This window comes from Pristiophorus japonicus, chromosome 3, assembly GCF_044704955.1.
Source record: "Pristiophorus japonicus isolate sPriJap1 chromosome 3, sPriJap1.hap1, whole genome shotgun sequence".
Taxonomy (NCBI): Eukaryota; Metazoa; Chordata; class Chondrichthyes; family Pristiophoridae; genus Pristiophorus; species Pristiophorus japonicus.
Window position 1 is genome coordinate 84257271 of NC_091979.1, and position 15537 is coordinate 84272807.

At 44.1% G+C, this 15537-nt stretch overlaps 1 protein-coding gene across 1 annotated transcript in view; it reads right to left on the bottom strand.

Annotated features, from left to right (window-relative positions):
- The window catches only part of cers6 (ceramide synthase 6), a 356478-nt gene that overhangs the window by 55538 nt on the left and 285403 nt on the right, over positions 1 to 15537 (bottom strand). Inside the window, exon 5 of the mRNA XM_070875509.1 lies at positions 12167 to 12217. Within this exon, the coding sequence (XP_070731610.1) occupies positions 12167 to 12217 (51 nt within the window). The remainder of the gene's footprint in view (positions 1 to 12166; positions 12218 to 15537) is intronic.

The following is a 15537-nucleotide window of genomic DNA, read 5'->3' on the forward strand; positions in this document are numbered from 1 at the left end:
GTCGCACATTGCCGCCTGGGATGCCCTCATTATTATAAGGTTCACTTAGGTTCTACCAGTGTACCCATCTAACAACCACTTTTGCACCACTCCCCCCCCCAACATTGCAACACCCCCCCGCCAATGCCACCAACACCAAGCAATCCTGGAAACAACCAATTCTCCCTTTCACATCCCCCCCATTGCTCAGCGTCAATTTATGTCTTTCCATTCATCATCACACAACTGCAAAGGCCACTTGCCAGCCATCAACCAAAGCTGGACAAGACATCAAAGTAGTGCAAAACAATAATATTTATGTGGCTCAAATATAAAACAGAAACATAACAGTATAACAATGTCTAACACACCCATGTGCAACTACAAATCTTTACTCTTCCTTTTCCGAGCATTTCTACATGGTGCACCCCCTGTAGCTTCAGCAGAGGTAGAGCCAGGCTGCTTAGATCCCTGCTCTGACAGCTGAGATGCTCTTGGCCGATGTCCTCAGGGTTTTGGAGCCCATGAGGGCCCCGCCAAAGACTGCTCCACCTGTAGCTGTGCAGGGACAGACTCGGCCATTGGGACACAAGGCAACCTGTGGAGCACTAACTGGGGATGGGTAATGGGTGAGAAGTGAAAGAGACCCCACTTCCATGTGCCCTTTCGCCATCATCCCTCTCATGGCCCAGCTGCACTTCCTTGCTCGTAATGTGCTGGAGAACACTTTGCTGCAGATTTAGTGGGACGCTGCAAGGCCAAAGCTAGAGTATCGTTCATCATATTTAAGGTGGCATTTATAGCGTGCAAGCTATTGTTGAAGTCAAGCATGCAGCCGTGTAATTGCCGGGTTTAATGCTCCATGCAGATGGCAACTTTTTCCATGGACACAGACATCATCACAAAGGCCTGCGAAATCATGTCACTCATGAATGAAACAGACTCCTCTATCTCTCTGCAAGCATGCCCAGTGCGACTGGAACGCCTGTCAGTACATCGCACATTCTTTGCTGCTGCTCCAGAAGAATCCTGTTCATTGATGGCTCCCATGGTACAGCTTCTGCATCCAGCTGAGCAGAGCTTAGAGAGTCCTGCATCCGCCGAACTGGAATCTCCACTGCTGTCCATGACTTTACCATCTGGTCATGCTCACTTGTGATTTATGAGTCGCCAGGTGAACAGCCAACTATCTGCTTACTGGTCCCACCAAAGCGTGAGTATTTGAGCTGGTGCATGATCTGGATGAGTCCTATGACAGAGCACCCTCAGAGGGAGTGATCTCCTCAGAGGAATCCTGGACCAACTTCTGTGCGGCGTGTGAAGGCCCTGTAGGAAATAAAAGACATGAATGAGCACTGTCAAGGTAAGAATGTTTGATGGCATAGGTGTCATATTTGACCCTGAAATGAACTTCCAGCCACATATCCGCAGCATAACTAAAACCATCTATTTACACCTCTATAACATTGCCCGTCTCGGTCCCTGCCTCAGCTCATCTGCTGCTGAAATGCTCATCCACGTCTTTGTTACCTCTCGACTTGACTACTCCAACACACTCCCGGCTGGCCTCCCACATTATACCCCACGTGAGCTGATCCAAAACTCTGCAGCCCGTGTCCTAATTTGTACCAAGTCCCACTCACCCATCACCCCTGTGCTTGCTGATCTACATTGGGTCCCGGTTAACCAATGCCTTGATTTCAAAATTCTCATCCTTGTTTACAAATTCATCCATGGGGAACTGAGGGAAATCCTTATTAGTCAGGAAATGGTGTTAGGGAAATTGAAGGGACTGAAGGCCGATAAATTCCCAGGGCCTGATAGTCTGCATCCCAGCATGCTTAAGGAAGTGGCCCTAGAAATAGTAGATGCATTGGTGGTCATTTTCCAACATTCCATGGACTCTGGTTCAGTTCCTATGGATTGGAGGGCAGCTAATGTAACCCCACTTTTTAAAAGAGAGAGAAAACATGGAATTATAGACCGGTTAGCCTGACATCGGTGGTGGGGAAAATGCTGGAATCACTTATTAAAGATGTAATAGCAGCGCATTTGGAAAGCAGTGACAGGATCGGTTCAAGTCAGCATGGATTTATTAAAGGGAAATCATGCTTGACAAATCTTCTAGAGTTTTATGAGGATCTAACTAGTAGAGTGGATAAGGGAGAACCAGTGGATGTGATGGATTTGGACTTTCAAAAAGCTTTTGACAAGGACCCACACAAGAGATTAGTGTGAAAAATTAAGGCACATGGTATTAGGGGTAATGTATTGACGTGGATAGAGAACTGGTTGGCAGACAGGAAGCAAAGAGTGGGAATAAACGAGTCCTTTTCAGAATGGCAGGCAGTGACTAGTGGGGTGCCGCAGGGTTCAGTGCTGGGACCCCAGCTATTTACAATATATATTAATGATTTAGATGAAGGAATTGAATGTAATATCTCCAAGTTTGCAGATGACACTAAGCTGGGTGGCAGTGCGAGTTGCGAGGAGGATGCTAAGAGGTTGCAAGAGGACTTGGACAGGTTCGGTGAGTGGGCAAATGCATGGCAGATGCAGTATAATGTGGATAAGTGTGAGCTTATCCACTTTGAGAGCAAAAACAGGAAGGCAGATTATTATCTGAATGGTGACAGATTAGTAAAAGGGGAGGTGCAACAATACCTGGGTGTCATGGTACATCAGTCATTGAAGATAGGCATGCTGGTACAGCAGGCGGTTAAGAAAGCAAATGGCATGTTGGCCTTCATAGCGAGGGGATTTGAGTATAGGAGCAGGGAGGTCTTACTGCAGTTGTACAGGGCCTTGGTGAGACCATATCTTGAGTATTGTGTGCAGTTTTGGTCTCCTAATCTGAGGAATGACATTCTTGCTATTGAGGGAGTGCAGCGAAGGTTCACCAGACTGATTCCCGGGATGGCAGGACTGACATATGAAAAAAGACTGGATCGACTAGGCTTAGATTCACTGGAATTTGAAGAATGAGAGGGGATATCATAGAAGCATATAAAATTCTGACGGGATTGGACAGGTTAGATGCAGGAAGAATGTTCCCGATGTTGGGGAAGTCCAGAACCAGGGGTCACAGTCTAAGGATAAGGGGTAAGCCATTTAGGACCGAGATGAGGAGAAACTTCTTCACTCAGAGAATTGTGAACCTGTGGAATTCTCTACCACAGAAAGTTGTTGAGTCCAGTTCGTTAGATATATTCAAAAGGGAGTCAGATGTGGCCCTTATGGCTAAAGGGATCAAGGGGTATGGCGAGAAAGAAGGAATGAGATACTGAAGTTGCATGATCAGCCATGATCATATTGAATGGTGGTGCAGGCTCGAAGGTCGAATGGCCTACTCCTGCACCTACTTTCTACATTTCTATGTTTCACCCCTCACTATCTCTGTAATCTCCTTCAGCCTCACAACCCCACAAGATGTCTGCATTCCTCAAATTCTGCCAAATTGAACATCCCTCATTATAACTGCTCAACCATCGGTGGTGGTGCCTTCAGCTGCCTGCGACCTAAGCTCTGGAACTCCCTCCCTAAACCTCTCCACCTCTCTACCCCTCTTTCCTTCTTTAAGACGCCCCTTAAAACAGACCTGTTTGACCAAGCTTTTGGTCATCTGCCGTAATTTCTTTTTATGTGGCTCGGTGTCAACTTTATTTGTTTTGTCTTATAACACTCCTGTGAAGCGCCTTGGGACATTTTATTACGTTATCATTATGCAGATATTTCACTCGCTGTTGACAACAAGTCAACACAATTGAGTGTTATATGCCATGTGGCTGTCTGATATTTAATGGTGTCATCATGTAGCTGGGGGGGCTCCCAGCTCCCGTCTCCAGCCAGGCATGCTGAGACTCCACTGATTTCCAGCGCCTCCTCCTCTGCACTTGTTAGCTGTGAGGTGGCTGGAGGGCCGCCTCCGGTTCTCTGCCTCTCCCTCGTGTTCTGTGTTCTTTTTTCCTGCAAGGAGGGAAAGAAGAGACCTGTGAGTGAGAGTAATGCTCTGTGTTGGATGGATGGATGGATCGGGAGCATTTGTTGAGGGGGGCTAGGAGGGCGAGGCATAACATTGCATAAGGATGAGGATGAGTGTCAGTGGTTGATGGACAGATGGGGATGTGAGGAAATGCATAGACAAAGAGGGATGAGTGTACCTGCACGGTAAATTGGTGTGAGGATTGATGTGCTGGAATAGGCATGAGAAGGTAAAATGAAGGTGTTGGGGTGATTCCACATCAGGATGTAGGTGAATGTGCCATTGCTCTCAACCTTCCTGCCTTGCTTAGGTCATAGAACCGCTTCCGAAGTTGTATCCATGAGCATGGCACCACGCTCCTGCTGCTGACCTCTTGCCACCGTCAACCAAGCCTCTTGATCTCCCCAGCCGACTTCTTCCTTCCATTGCTAGGGAACAGTATATCCCTCTGGGTCCTCACAGCCCCAGCAGCACACCAAGGGAGGTGTCACTGAACCGAGGTGAGGTCTTTGACCTTCTGGGCTCTATTTTGGCATTTCCTTCTCTTTGGCTCCCAAATCCAAACTCCTTCAAATTGCATGTTTGAAGCGTCCCATTAAATACTGGATTTGAAATCGCATCATACTGGTTGTCATCACGCCTTCTGACGCCAATTGGTCGGGAAACCCGGAAATCATATGGTAATGCAGTGGCTTGGTTAAAAAGCCACTGACAGACATGCTGCACTGACTTCTGGGTTTCCTACGGGTTATAAGACTCCCTCCCACCTTTTTGCAAACTTAAAATCCAGTTCCCCGTGCCAGGTCTCCCTCGCTCCTAGCCCACTCCATAACATAACCCCAAGTGACCCTGAGCCGCTCCAATGGAAACAATGGGGGCCACAACTATGGATCAGCCAGAGGACCAATTTAGAGATGTACAGACAATGTATAACTGGGAGGGTTGGTTAAATCTGTGGCAGCAGCTCAAGGATTAGAAAATTAATTGGACAAAATATGTAATGGGGTTCAAACAATGCAGATGAAGTTTAATATGGACAGGTATAAAGCATTGCACTAGGGCAGAAAAAATGAGAAACATTAATACTCCATGAATGTTGCTAAAGATAAAGTTGAAAGAGAACTAGGGGCTTTGGTAGATTCAATGCTCGACATTTCTCCCAAATGTAAAGCAACAATCAATAAAGTCAACAAACTTATGAACTATGTAGCCAAAACAGTAGAGTATTAGCCAGATGAAGTCATGCTCAAACTGTACAGTGCTCTGATCAGCTTACATCTTGAGTACTGTGTCTAATTCCAGGTATATCAGGTAGACCTTCCAGTGCTGGTGACGTGACAGTACAGAGACTATGAAGCTGATTCCGAGTATTATACACTTAGAGTACTGTGTACAGTTCTGGTCACCATATTATAAAAAGGCTATAGAGGCATTGGACAGGGTGAAGAGAAGATTTACAAGGATGATACCAGAAATGTGAGGGTAAACATATCAGGAAAGGATAAACAAGCTGGGTTTCTTTTCTCTTGAAGGGAGGCCTTTAAAATTATGAAAGGTTTGACAGAATGGATACAGAGAGAATGTTTCCACTTGTGGGGAAGAGCATAACTGGAGGCCATCAATATAAGATAGTCACCAAGAAATCCAATAGGGAACTCAGAAAAAAATTCTTTACCCAAAGAGTAGTGAGAATGTGAAACTTGCTGCCACAGGGAGTGGTTAAAGCGAATAATTTGATGCATAATTTGAGGCTAGACAAACATATGAGGGAGAAGGGAATAGAGGGTTATGCTGATAGATTTAGATGAGGAAACACGGGAGGAGGCTCGAGTGGAGCATAAACAGCGACGTTGACTGGTTGGGCCGAGTGGCCTGTTTCTGTGCTGTATATCCTATGTAATACTGAAGTTGTGTGGAAAAACTGGAGAAACCTAGGGATTTCAAGTCTTGAAAACAGGTGTCTGAAAGATGATCTTATAGAGGTATAAAAGCTAGTGAATGGTATAGAAAAAGTAAATCCAGAAAATTACTTTAAACTAAATTGCAGGAATAGAGCAAGCGCCCCAATTTCAAACTGGTAAAACTAGTAAAAACTAATTCTCAGAAAGTTCTTCGTCACACAAAAGCGTCTGAATTTGAAAATAGAGCAAAATGGTTGGTGTACTCTGATTGCGTACCTGTTCACATGGGATTGGGGACTGCGCTAAATTGGTCCCCATATCTGCACATCATGAAATAAGTGAGCTGTCTATGCTACTGGTGCTCTTCATTGGCAGCTTGCCTAATGGGGGAGGGTGTGGGATATCTGACATCACTGGCATCAGTTAAAGGCAGCCAGCACTTCTTAAAGGGAAGGTGCACTGTGACTGCAATCAGCTTGATCTGAACATCACTGAAATGGCAGGCAGAAGTGCACACCTGGTCTACTTCTGCTGGTAGTATGTTCAGGGTTCCACAGGGATTCTGACCCATTTTCCACCATAAGCCCAAGCAGGACCTATGCCTGCTAAGAGCAGCTATAGGTTCCGTTGTAAGCCTACAGAAGCCCCCAGAGGACTCAACTACCTTAAGCAATTTGTCCCAAGGATCCTGGAAGGCAATGAAAAAAAAGTTTGATCAACTTTCTTCACCCTGATCCAAACCTTGGGTTCCCCCTCAGAGTGGCAGAGTGCCACTCTGAGTTCCACCTCACCAGCATGACAGGCACCTCTGTTGCACCATTACAGATGCCAGTATCTGCTCCAAATATTCAAATCACTCCATCCCTGAGATTTGGTCTGGCATCAATTGTTGGTCAGAATGGCTGGCGGAAATCATGCTCCTCTGTGCTTCTGTTCACTCTGAATACATCATGGGATTTCTACGCTTCTCAGTTGGTTTCTCAGTGTGTGCTTGCTTCTGCTTTTCTAGGTCTTTCATTTGTGGTGCCAGCTTTATTATGGATAACCAAAAGATGTCCTGTCGATGTTCAAAGTGAGTCTTGAATGGATATGAGACTTCTGTAGTTTATTTGTGAAACTGTTCACATACATAAGTGCTGCTGAGAAAAGACCATAGGCACAAAGCATGGCGCCACAGGTACTTACAGCATGTTGTTATAAACCACATCAAACCTTTGCTTCCATTGGTGGTTCATCAGTGAATCTCTAGTGAGCTGCTTCCAATATTGACAGAAGAAATGAGGTTCCTAAACACCTCCAGTTATCACAATCTGTCACTAATCTCTTGGGAACGGCTGGAAAATTCGGATGCCACACTACCTTTAAGTTCAGTGACCCCTTTTTAATGGCAACTCATGAGAATCAGCAGAGCTTAGTCTCAAAAGCATGCACATGCCTGAACAGCTTTATTGTAACCTGCTCAGTCTATTGCAGCCTCTTGTTGAGACTATTCAAGTGGTCTGTGAAATCAACTGGAAATGCAAGACTAATCAGCCATGTTCCATTGCAGAGTTCTCGCAAGGCTCTTTTCTTCTGCTCCATGAAGAGGTGTATTTCATGATGCAATTCAAAGAACCATTTGAGTAATATAATTATGGTACAGCAGGTTCTTGTATTGTGTATTTAACTCCTGCAGCAGATTTTAAACTGATGGTGCCTCACGCTTCTTGCTTAATTAATGCTGACAATCACATTCACGACTATTTTAAGGTGGGCCACTAGGGTCAATACACCTGCAATATAAATGGTGAATATGTCTCCACTATTTGGGTAACTACTACAGAAAACAGCAAAAGATAGCACATACTTCCATTGGTCATCTTTTTCTTCACAAGTGCATTAACTCCATATGCCTGATTCTGTAATCAGGTATTTCACAGAGAGTGCAGGTAGGAAAATCAGAGACTGTAGACCCACAATGTCCTGACCTGCACTCCCTGTGAGCATCACTCTTCACTGGGCATACCCGATCATGGAATCAACCCTCATGTTTCTCCCCAAGCACAGACTCATGTACGCATAAAGATCCTGTTAACAAAGCAATTCATATCTTTACAAATTCAATCGATTACATTTCAATGTGGAAATTATAAATATATTTAGAATTATTTTGAAATTCCCTCCACGCTCTCCAAAGCAAGAAGTTGTTTGATCACATTGAAGGAGTCGTCAACTCCTCTCACAAAGATAGACAATTGGGCAGTTTTAACATTGTCAGTGTATTCATTCATTCAAAGCAAGGCTTACCACACAAAACTCTGGGCCTTTTCGACCCGTTATCTGTGACATCATTTGAAAGCTCACTGCATTTTGTTGCATGATAAACTGATGTTAGTGAAGACCTCTCTTCTAGACAAACAGTTTCTGGCATGGCCTCTGTGCACTGATCACCAAAGCAGCATTGCAGAAGGGTTTTGCTGCCTCTGAATCACATCCACCACAGGAAAACTGGCTGGGACCACAACTGAGTTTTCTATTGAATGCTGGAAAGTATGGCACTGCAGGGAGAGTTGATCCCTTAAATCTATCAAACTTTGCTTTGTGCTTGGTCTTGTAGTGGTGCTGCAAATTGTGCTCCTAACACTGCACACAATTCATGACGCACAAGACAAAGACTTCTGATGCTGTGTTCCATGAAAAGATATCAATCTGTCCACTTATCTTGACATAACCCTATAAATGTATTTCCCTTCTCTTGGAATCTATGCCAGCCATTTAAACTTAGCTAAATAGCTTTAAAAAAAAGCAGAAGTAGGATCTTTCGTGGCTAAGTAGGACAGCAACATTTCCTGTGTTAATATTGAGGCACTGAACAATCCAAAGTGAATAAGCCAGTTATTTGCACTCTGTACTTTAGTAACACAGACTGTTGCATGGAACATTCCTGCTCAAACATTAGCAGCATCTGTGATTCACATGTACAACACATGATTGCTGGATATTGTTTAATTAACATGTGAAATTTAAACATGTAGAAAAATGAGTTCTAAATTTCCCAAGTAACTCACAAATTTAAAACAAAATACGAGAATCACAGGGTTTGTATCACATGCTATGTGCACTGCTCCCTTGTTACCCCATACACTAAAAATTCAAGCCCGTTATATGCTAAAATTCCAGGGGGTCGGTCATAAAGTTCACAGCTTGGTAGCTTCAGCCTCTTTAAACTTCCCAGGCCCTGAGCTGAAAAGGCTGTCCCTTTGCATTCCTGATCAAAGCAAAAAGGCTGCTTCATTTGCCAAAATGTGTCAATCAAGAAGCAGCCTTTTCGAAACCTCAAGTTTAAATAGCTCAGGCAGAAAGATGTCAGAGTACAGAATAAAGGAACTGTGGGCACAGTGAAAGGTGCTCGAGGGGCACATCTTGGACACTGTCATTTTCGACTATTCCATCACATTAATATTTAGACATGTAATTGCAACACTTGCAGGTGCTATGTTTACCCTAAAACTTCAATATTTTCTTCCATCCTTAACATAATATTTGTGCTCCTTTTAGATAGGCCCCTTTTAATACAGAAATTGAGGTCCTGTGACATAGATAGGACCAGATTTGTCATCTGTGCAGTTCAGTCTTCGATCGATTCCATGGGTGATGGAAGTGAAGAGGCCAAGCAAAGGCAAGTCTAGAATTGTTTTTATGGGCCTTGAAGTTCATCTCCAGGGCCCACAAACATAATCTGAGCTGTTGCCACCCAGGTGTCCCCACCCTCCACAATTGGGAAGCAACCTCCCCAGTGACCTAACTTCCTGGTGGCCTGATTTCCCTTACCGAGCTGTATCGGGATGCCTGTTTGGAGCCCTGCAGCTTGCCTGGCGAATGTAAGTGAGGCCAGAGCCTGAGAATTATGGGGGCCTTTTCACCGCTGGATTGGCGGCTGACCTGTGTGCTGTCAACTGGCCATCCAATAATCAAAATAGACCCCACCCAGTATGTGCAGGAATGTAGGTACAGACCCATACCCTCCAATCCTGTGATAAACTAGCCCATTGTTTCAGTAGATCACTCCACTCATTTTTTTTTTTAAAAAGGCCTTTTAGCTGTGAAAAGCAAAAATGTTTTACTCCTAAATGAAACACATTTCTTTTACTCAAAAATAGTTTTCTGAATCAGTGCTAGATACCATGATTGCCACTCTTTTTATTTAATAGAATAAGTATGGCACTGATCAGTAATATAATGTAAAATATTGGCTAAGGCAGTGATGATGTCCACACTTGTCCAAAGGCACAATAACATCATATCCAGCTATGATTTTGAAAATTGTTCCCATAGAAACGGAGCAAGGAGTAGGGCATTTTCCTAATCTTTCACAAGCTATTTAGTCCTATTTTCAAAGGTGAGATTGCCATTTTATTATCTACATTTCCTCCTTCTGGCAGCACCACTGCTCCTAGGACTTTGCCAATGCCACTCTCAAAGAAGGTGAATGACAGTGACGCAAAGTAATTCAAGCTGCACTTTTTCCTTCCCCCCCCCCCTTTGGGAAAATAGCTGACTTCCACTCAGAAGCTTCCACAATAGTACGGCTGAGACTGGGGATCAGCATGTGGAGAATCATGGACACAATTCTGACCTGCCATTCCATGGACTTTTAATCCAGTCTTCTACCTGACCCCTAACGCCACACATCTGGCTGTTATTATAAGTCTCTTATGTGGCCCCATAACGAAGGCCTTCTAAAAGTCCGTGTATACTACATCCATTGCATTGACCTTGTCTACTCTTTCGGTTATATCTTCAATAGATGCAATAAGATTGGTTAAACATGACCCACCTTTTGGAAATCGATATTGATTAATATTTCTATTATCTGTCTCTAGATATCTGAGGGGCAAAATTGCCCTTTTTTATAGCCCCATTACCGCCTCTGGGGTTATCGCCTGGGGGAAGGAGTTGATAGCGCCTGCAGGGATATTGGCCCGGAGATTGGGTTGGGCGTTGTGTCGTTAGCACCGCGCCCCACGATTTGAGCCCTGGGCTGATGCAGCCATGGCGATTACATCATCGCTATGTGCGTCGATACCTCACTGTCCCATGCTGACCCCTTTGCGCCCCGCGGGCGGCAAGGATGGCATCAGCTGATGTCACCACCAGCTTCGCGGGTCGCGAAGAGGCAGACATTTTTCGCCGAGGCCGTTTGCGCCGTGGGCTGCCACATTTATCTGCTGAACGACTCTTCTGTCAGCTCGACAATGGCGGCCCTCGCCTCGACCGAGCCGTTATCCTGCAGCCTGGCACTCCGTTATGGGCGTCCCTGGTGGCCCTTACCGGCCATCAAAGGGACTGCAGAGCGTGCAGAGACCTCCCCGTGGCAGTGTTACGTGGAGCAACCGTGTAGCGCTGACCTTGCTGGCAGGGCGCTGGGCTCCGGAGTGCCGCACTGGACTCAGCACCATGCTACTGCTCCGAGAGCGCCTCTCCATGGACATGGAGCGCCCCCATTAGCGCTCCATCTCCGTTGAGGGGCAGAAAAGCCAAATTCTGCGAAGGTAACGGAGCATGGGGAAATTTCGCCCCCGTCTTTTAGGAAAGATTCTAGCATCTTTCCTTCCGCTGACATGAAGAAAACTGGTCTACAGTTCCCTGGATCAGTTCTACCTCCATTTTTGAAGATAGAAATTACCTTTGCTGATTGCCAGTCCTCTGGAACTATTCCTTTTCCTACTGATGTTTTTAGATGGATACTAGTGTTTCTGCTCTCTCCTCCCTAGTTGCTTTGAGTATCCACAGGTTAATCCATCTGAACCCAGGGTCTTGTCCTCCTTATGTTTGGCTAGTTTGTCTTGTATCTCTTTTCTTTCTATATTAACTGTTGTAATATTCTTATTGACTTAATCTACTGTTGTAATTTCATCTTTGTTAGCCTCATCAGTGAAAACTGAGGCGAAGTACGTGTTCACCCACTGCCACAGCACATCAGCATTTCCCAGGTGTGATCTCTTCAGTTTTCCAATATGTGCTCCCAGCAATTGAGTCTCCATGCTTGCAATATTGATTCCAAAAACTGATCCTTTAGTGTTTGCTAGTACTAATAAAATGAGCGTTAGCTATCAAATCACAATAGCCAGAATGTTTGTACTAATAAGAGTTTACAATAATGAGATTCTTCCATGATTGTTGTTTCTTTTAAATAAAAGCAGTATAGTTTGTAACTAATGCAGAAAACCTGTAGAAAAGCTTATTATTTGTGAGACTGTATCTCAGCTAACCAATACAGTATAACAATGCATAACAGAGGTACATGTTGTATGTCAATCATTACCTGGTAGGGATAGCTGTACCAACAGTGCCTTGTTTCCCAAAGCCAAGGAGCCTGCATAAGAAATAGAACAAATCTTAAGAAACAATAACAAAGCTGCATCAATGTTTGAACATCAATTCTTATGTGTCTTATACATGCCAATCTCTTAAAAAAAATATCAGGCAACAATCTATGGTAAGGGGCTGCACATTCCTTTTTTCCCTGTCTTGGCCTCTTTGCACCAGACCTTTGCCCTACTTCTGGTCCACTGTGTCCTATTTGAGGAAGTGACTTTGATTCCTCACATAGCTCCCATTAGGGTATCTGCTTCTTGCTAATTATTAAGTTAGGAAATAATTACATTCACTCTACGTGAGTGGATACACCCAAACTCCTTAGATAAGTGAACCTGGTCTGCAGCACTTACAGCACAGCTAGTTTCATTGATTGAACATTTCCACTTGAATAAGTTGTGTAAGTCTAGCTCTTAAACCTGGAGAATCAGTGGGAAGGTGTGGGCTTGGAATGGGAGCAACCAATGGAGCAAAGCCACTAAAAAGGTACTGAGAAGTAGCCAGAAGTATGGAAAGAACATAGAAAAACAGTGAAAGAGCAGGAACTGTGCAAAACCTTAGAAAGGGAGTGGAAAGTGGAGAAATGCCAGGAGAGGAAGAGGGAGTCCATATTTTCTTGATGCATTTTCAAACATGTCTAAAAGAACATGACCAGGAGAAGAAAGAATCATACTTCCATTTCCATATTTATCTGTTTTTAGTTTCCCAACTACCATCTTTTGGTGGCACATTTCTTTCTTCAGCCTGGTTGGAGAGATTTCTGTGAATGCTGTTTCACAATCAGGTGGCCGGTAGTGAGACTGATATTTCAATGTCTTCTCCCCTAAAAGTAGGATGTCCCCCTGGTGTACTATACCACATCTAGTGGCTCAGCCATGAACTGGCACATTGTGATCAACAAGCACTGAGATGTTAAAGTTCTAGTTAAGGCTGGGTTTGCAATTCCGAGGCCTGTAGATTGGGATTTGAATGAACAATTACTAGAGCTACCAAGTCAATACATGCACACTTTCAGATGCACTAAATCATGGTTTTGAATAAAAAAAACACTTCTCTTGTTAAATAAGGAATGAGTCGTACAGCTTTATACAAAAAAATAGCCTAGTGTCACAGGTTTAGGATTTTGCCTTAAACAATCTTTTAGCATCTTATCTTTTGGGATGTGTCTTGCTTGGCCAATATCTAACTATACAATAGCATAACAATAGTATCCCTTTGTAATCTAAACCAGATATTCACATCTTTCACATGTGTCCTTCATCAATCTCTTTGAAGGTGGTCTGAGAAAACATTTGGTGAAATGAGTCAAGCTACGAATCACGAAGCCGCACTGTTTCATGATCGCTTAGTTCATTCAATACAACATAACAATACAAAATAATGTGAATGCTATACTTCCCCATATCAGTGGATCATTTTATTTGACTTAAACAAAATGGCTCCTAACTACCCCCTTGCATGACAAACTTCTGAGCCTTATCAAAGCTTACCCTCGCAGCTTTCACTTTGAAGATCTGACTAACTATCCATAATCACTCATTTTATCATTTTGGGTAGGGGGTAGGAAGGCCAACAATCTGCCAGTGGCCTAAACCTACCAGTAGTTGTCAGAAGCGAAGACAGGTGTCTGCAGGTGGAATAGTGAGAAAATCACAGAAAAATTGTTTCTCAGCTGCAGAAATCACTAGTCAAACTCTTCAGGCTCTTCAGGCTCCTAAACTCCCAGCCTGATACCCACAGTGCATTTGGAGTGTAAAACCAGGAAACTCAAGAGTTGCAATGCCACTGGCCCTCATGTTGACATATGCAAATGAGGACAGTCAGGACTTGGCGGGCAGATAACAGGAGTGTTCAAAAGGGCAGAGGGAACTCAGAGGAAGTGTGTTTTAATGACAAAAACAGCTTCTGGCCAATCATCCAGCCTGAAAAGATTTCCTGTGCTATTTATACAATGCAAATGTGCTAAAATCAGCAAGGAAATTCACTTTCAGTGTGAAAATTGCAAGAACTCCAGATCATGCTGTGGTGCCAAAGCAATGTACTATGGTATCTATTGAGTTGCACTATTATGAAGAGAAGTAAATAAATCCTCAATCCAGTTGCTATTAGGCATGAGCCTATAAAATTGCCCCTAATTTGGCACTACAGTAATTGGTAATCTCCCTCAAAGCAGCCACAGAATGGTTGGTGTAGGAAATGGAAAAGCGTTTACTAGTGTGGTTTGCATTACTCTTCTGAGGCTGGGCCGGAGACAAGTTGTTGGGGCAGACCTGACGGTGCTTGATGCTGATACTGGTGGCCAGAAATGAGGATGTGTTCCATTCCACAGCGCTAACACCTCTCACCTTAATGAGTTCAAAATTCACATACGCAAAAAATAATTCTGGGGTATTGAAAATCCACAGCCACCATAACTCCAGTAAGAGTGTGGCAACATGTTGAGTTCATTTTTTTTGCTTTAGCCCCTTTTTAAAGGGTCCGGGAGGACACTGGTGGCTGCTTTCTAGTGCAGGATAAATATAAGTTGTTGTTGTTGTTGGAGGAGGTTCAATGTTCCTCCTGGTCTGGGACACTTTCACTGCAGTATGTGGCCTCTCTTGGTGGGCAGGTTTGCAGCTGCGTCCCATGTACCGCAAATACCCAGCTGAGACATTTAAATGAGGGGACCTCCTCCTGACCCCACAAAGTTTGTCAGGATCAGTACCAGAGGTCTTGGGCAAGTACATCCTTCACATTTACACCAGGCTGCAGCTACTGCATATTTTCAGCCCCATAATTTTGTCCCCAACAAGTGGCTAATTTGTGGCATCTATCTAAAAGCTGTACACTTACTTTGCTAGCATTCCATTAAAGTAATGAATAATGGGGTGTGCTTTCTATATAGTATGTGTATTTAATTACAAGTAACATCGGCATGATGCTTTCATGAACTTCTAGGGGGCAATTTTCCCCGGATACTTTAGGCACTATGAAGCCTCCGAGGTGGCCAAAATGGGGTCTTGTGCTGCAACGCTGGTTTAGCCCATGTTTTGCGAAAGACGGTATCTTGGTAATGGAGTTGAAGAGCGGGCTAGGAACGGCCGACCCGAGGATCGCTAAGGCTCTGATTGACAACTAAGTTGTCTGCTTGCATTTATTAAAGAGGCTGCATGCCGTTCGGCAGGCTAACGCTGCAAATAATATCTCAAAACAGCGACCAGCTGAACAGGAGTAAACAAGTCGTTGCTGAGGATTTTGAGCAATACTTAAAACCATGCTCAGCTTTCACCGTTCACTTGCTGTTGGAGATTGACTAACTACACTGCGTTTGAAGAGGAC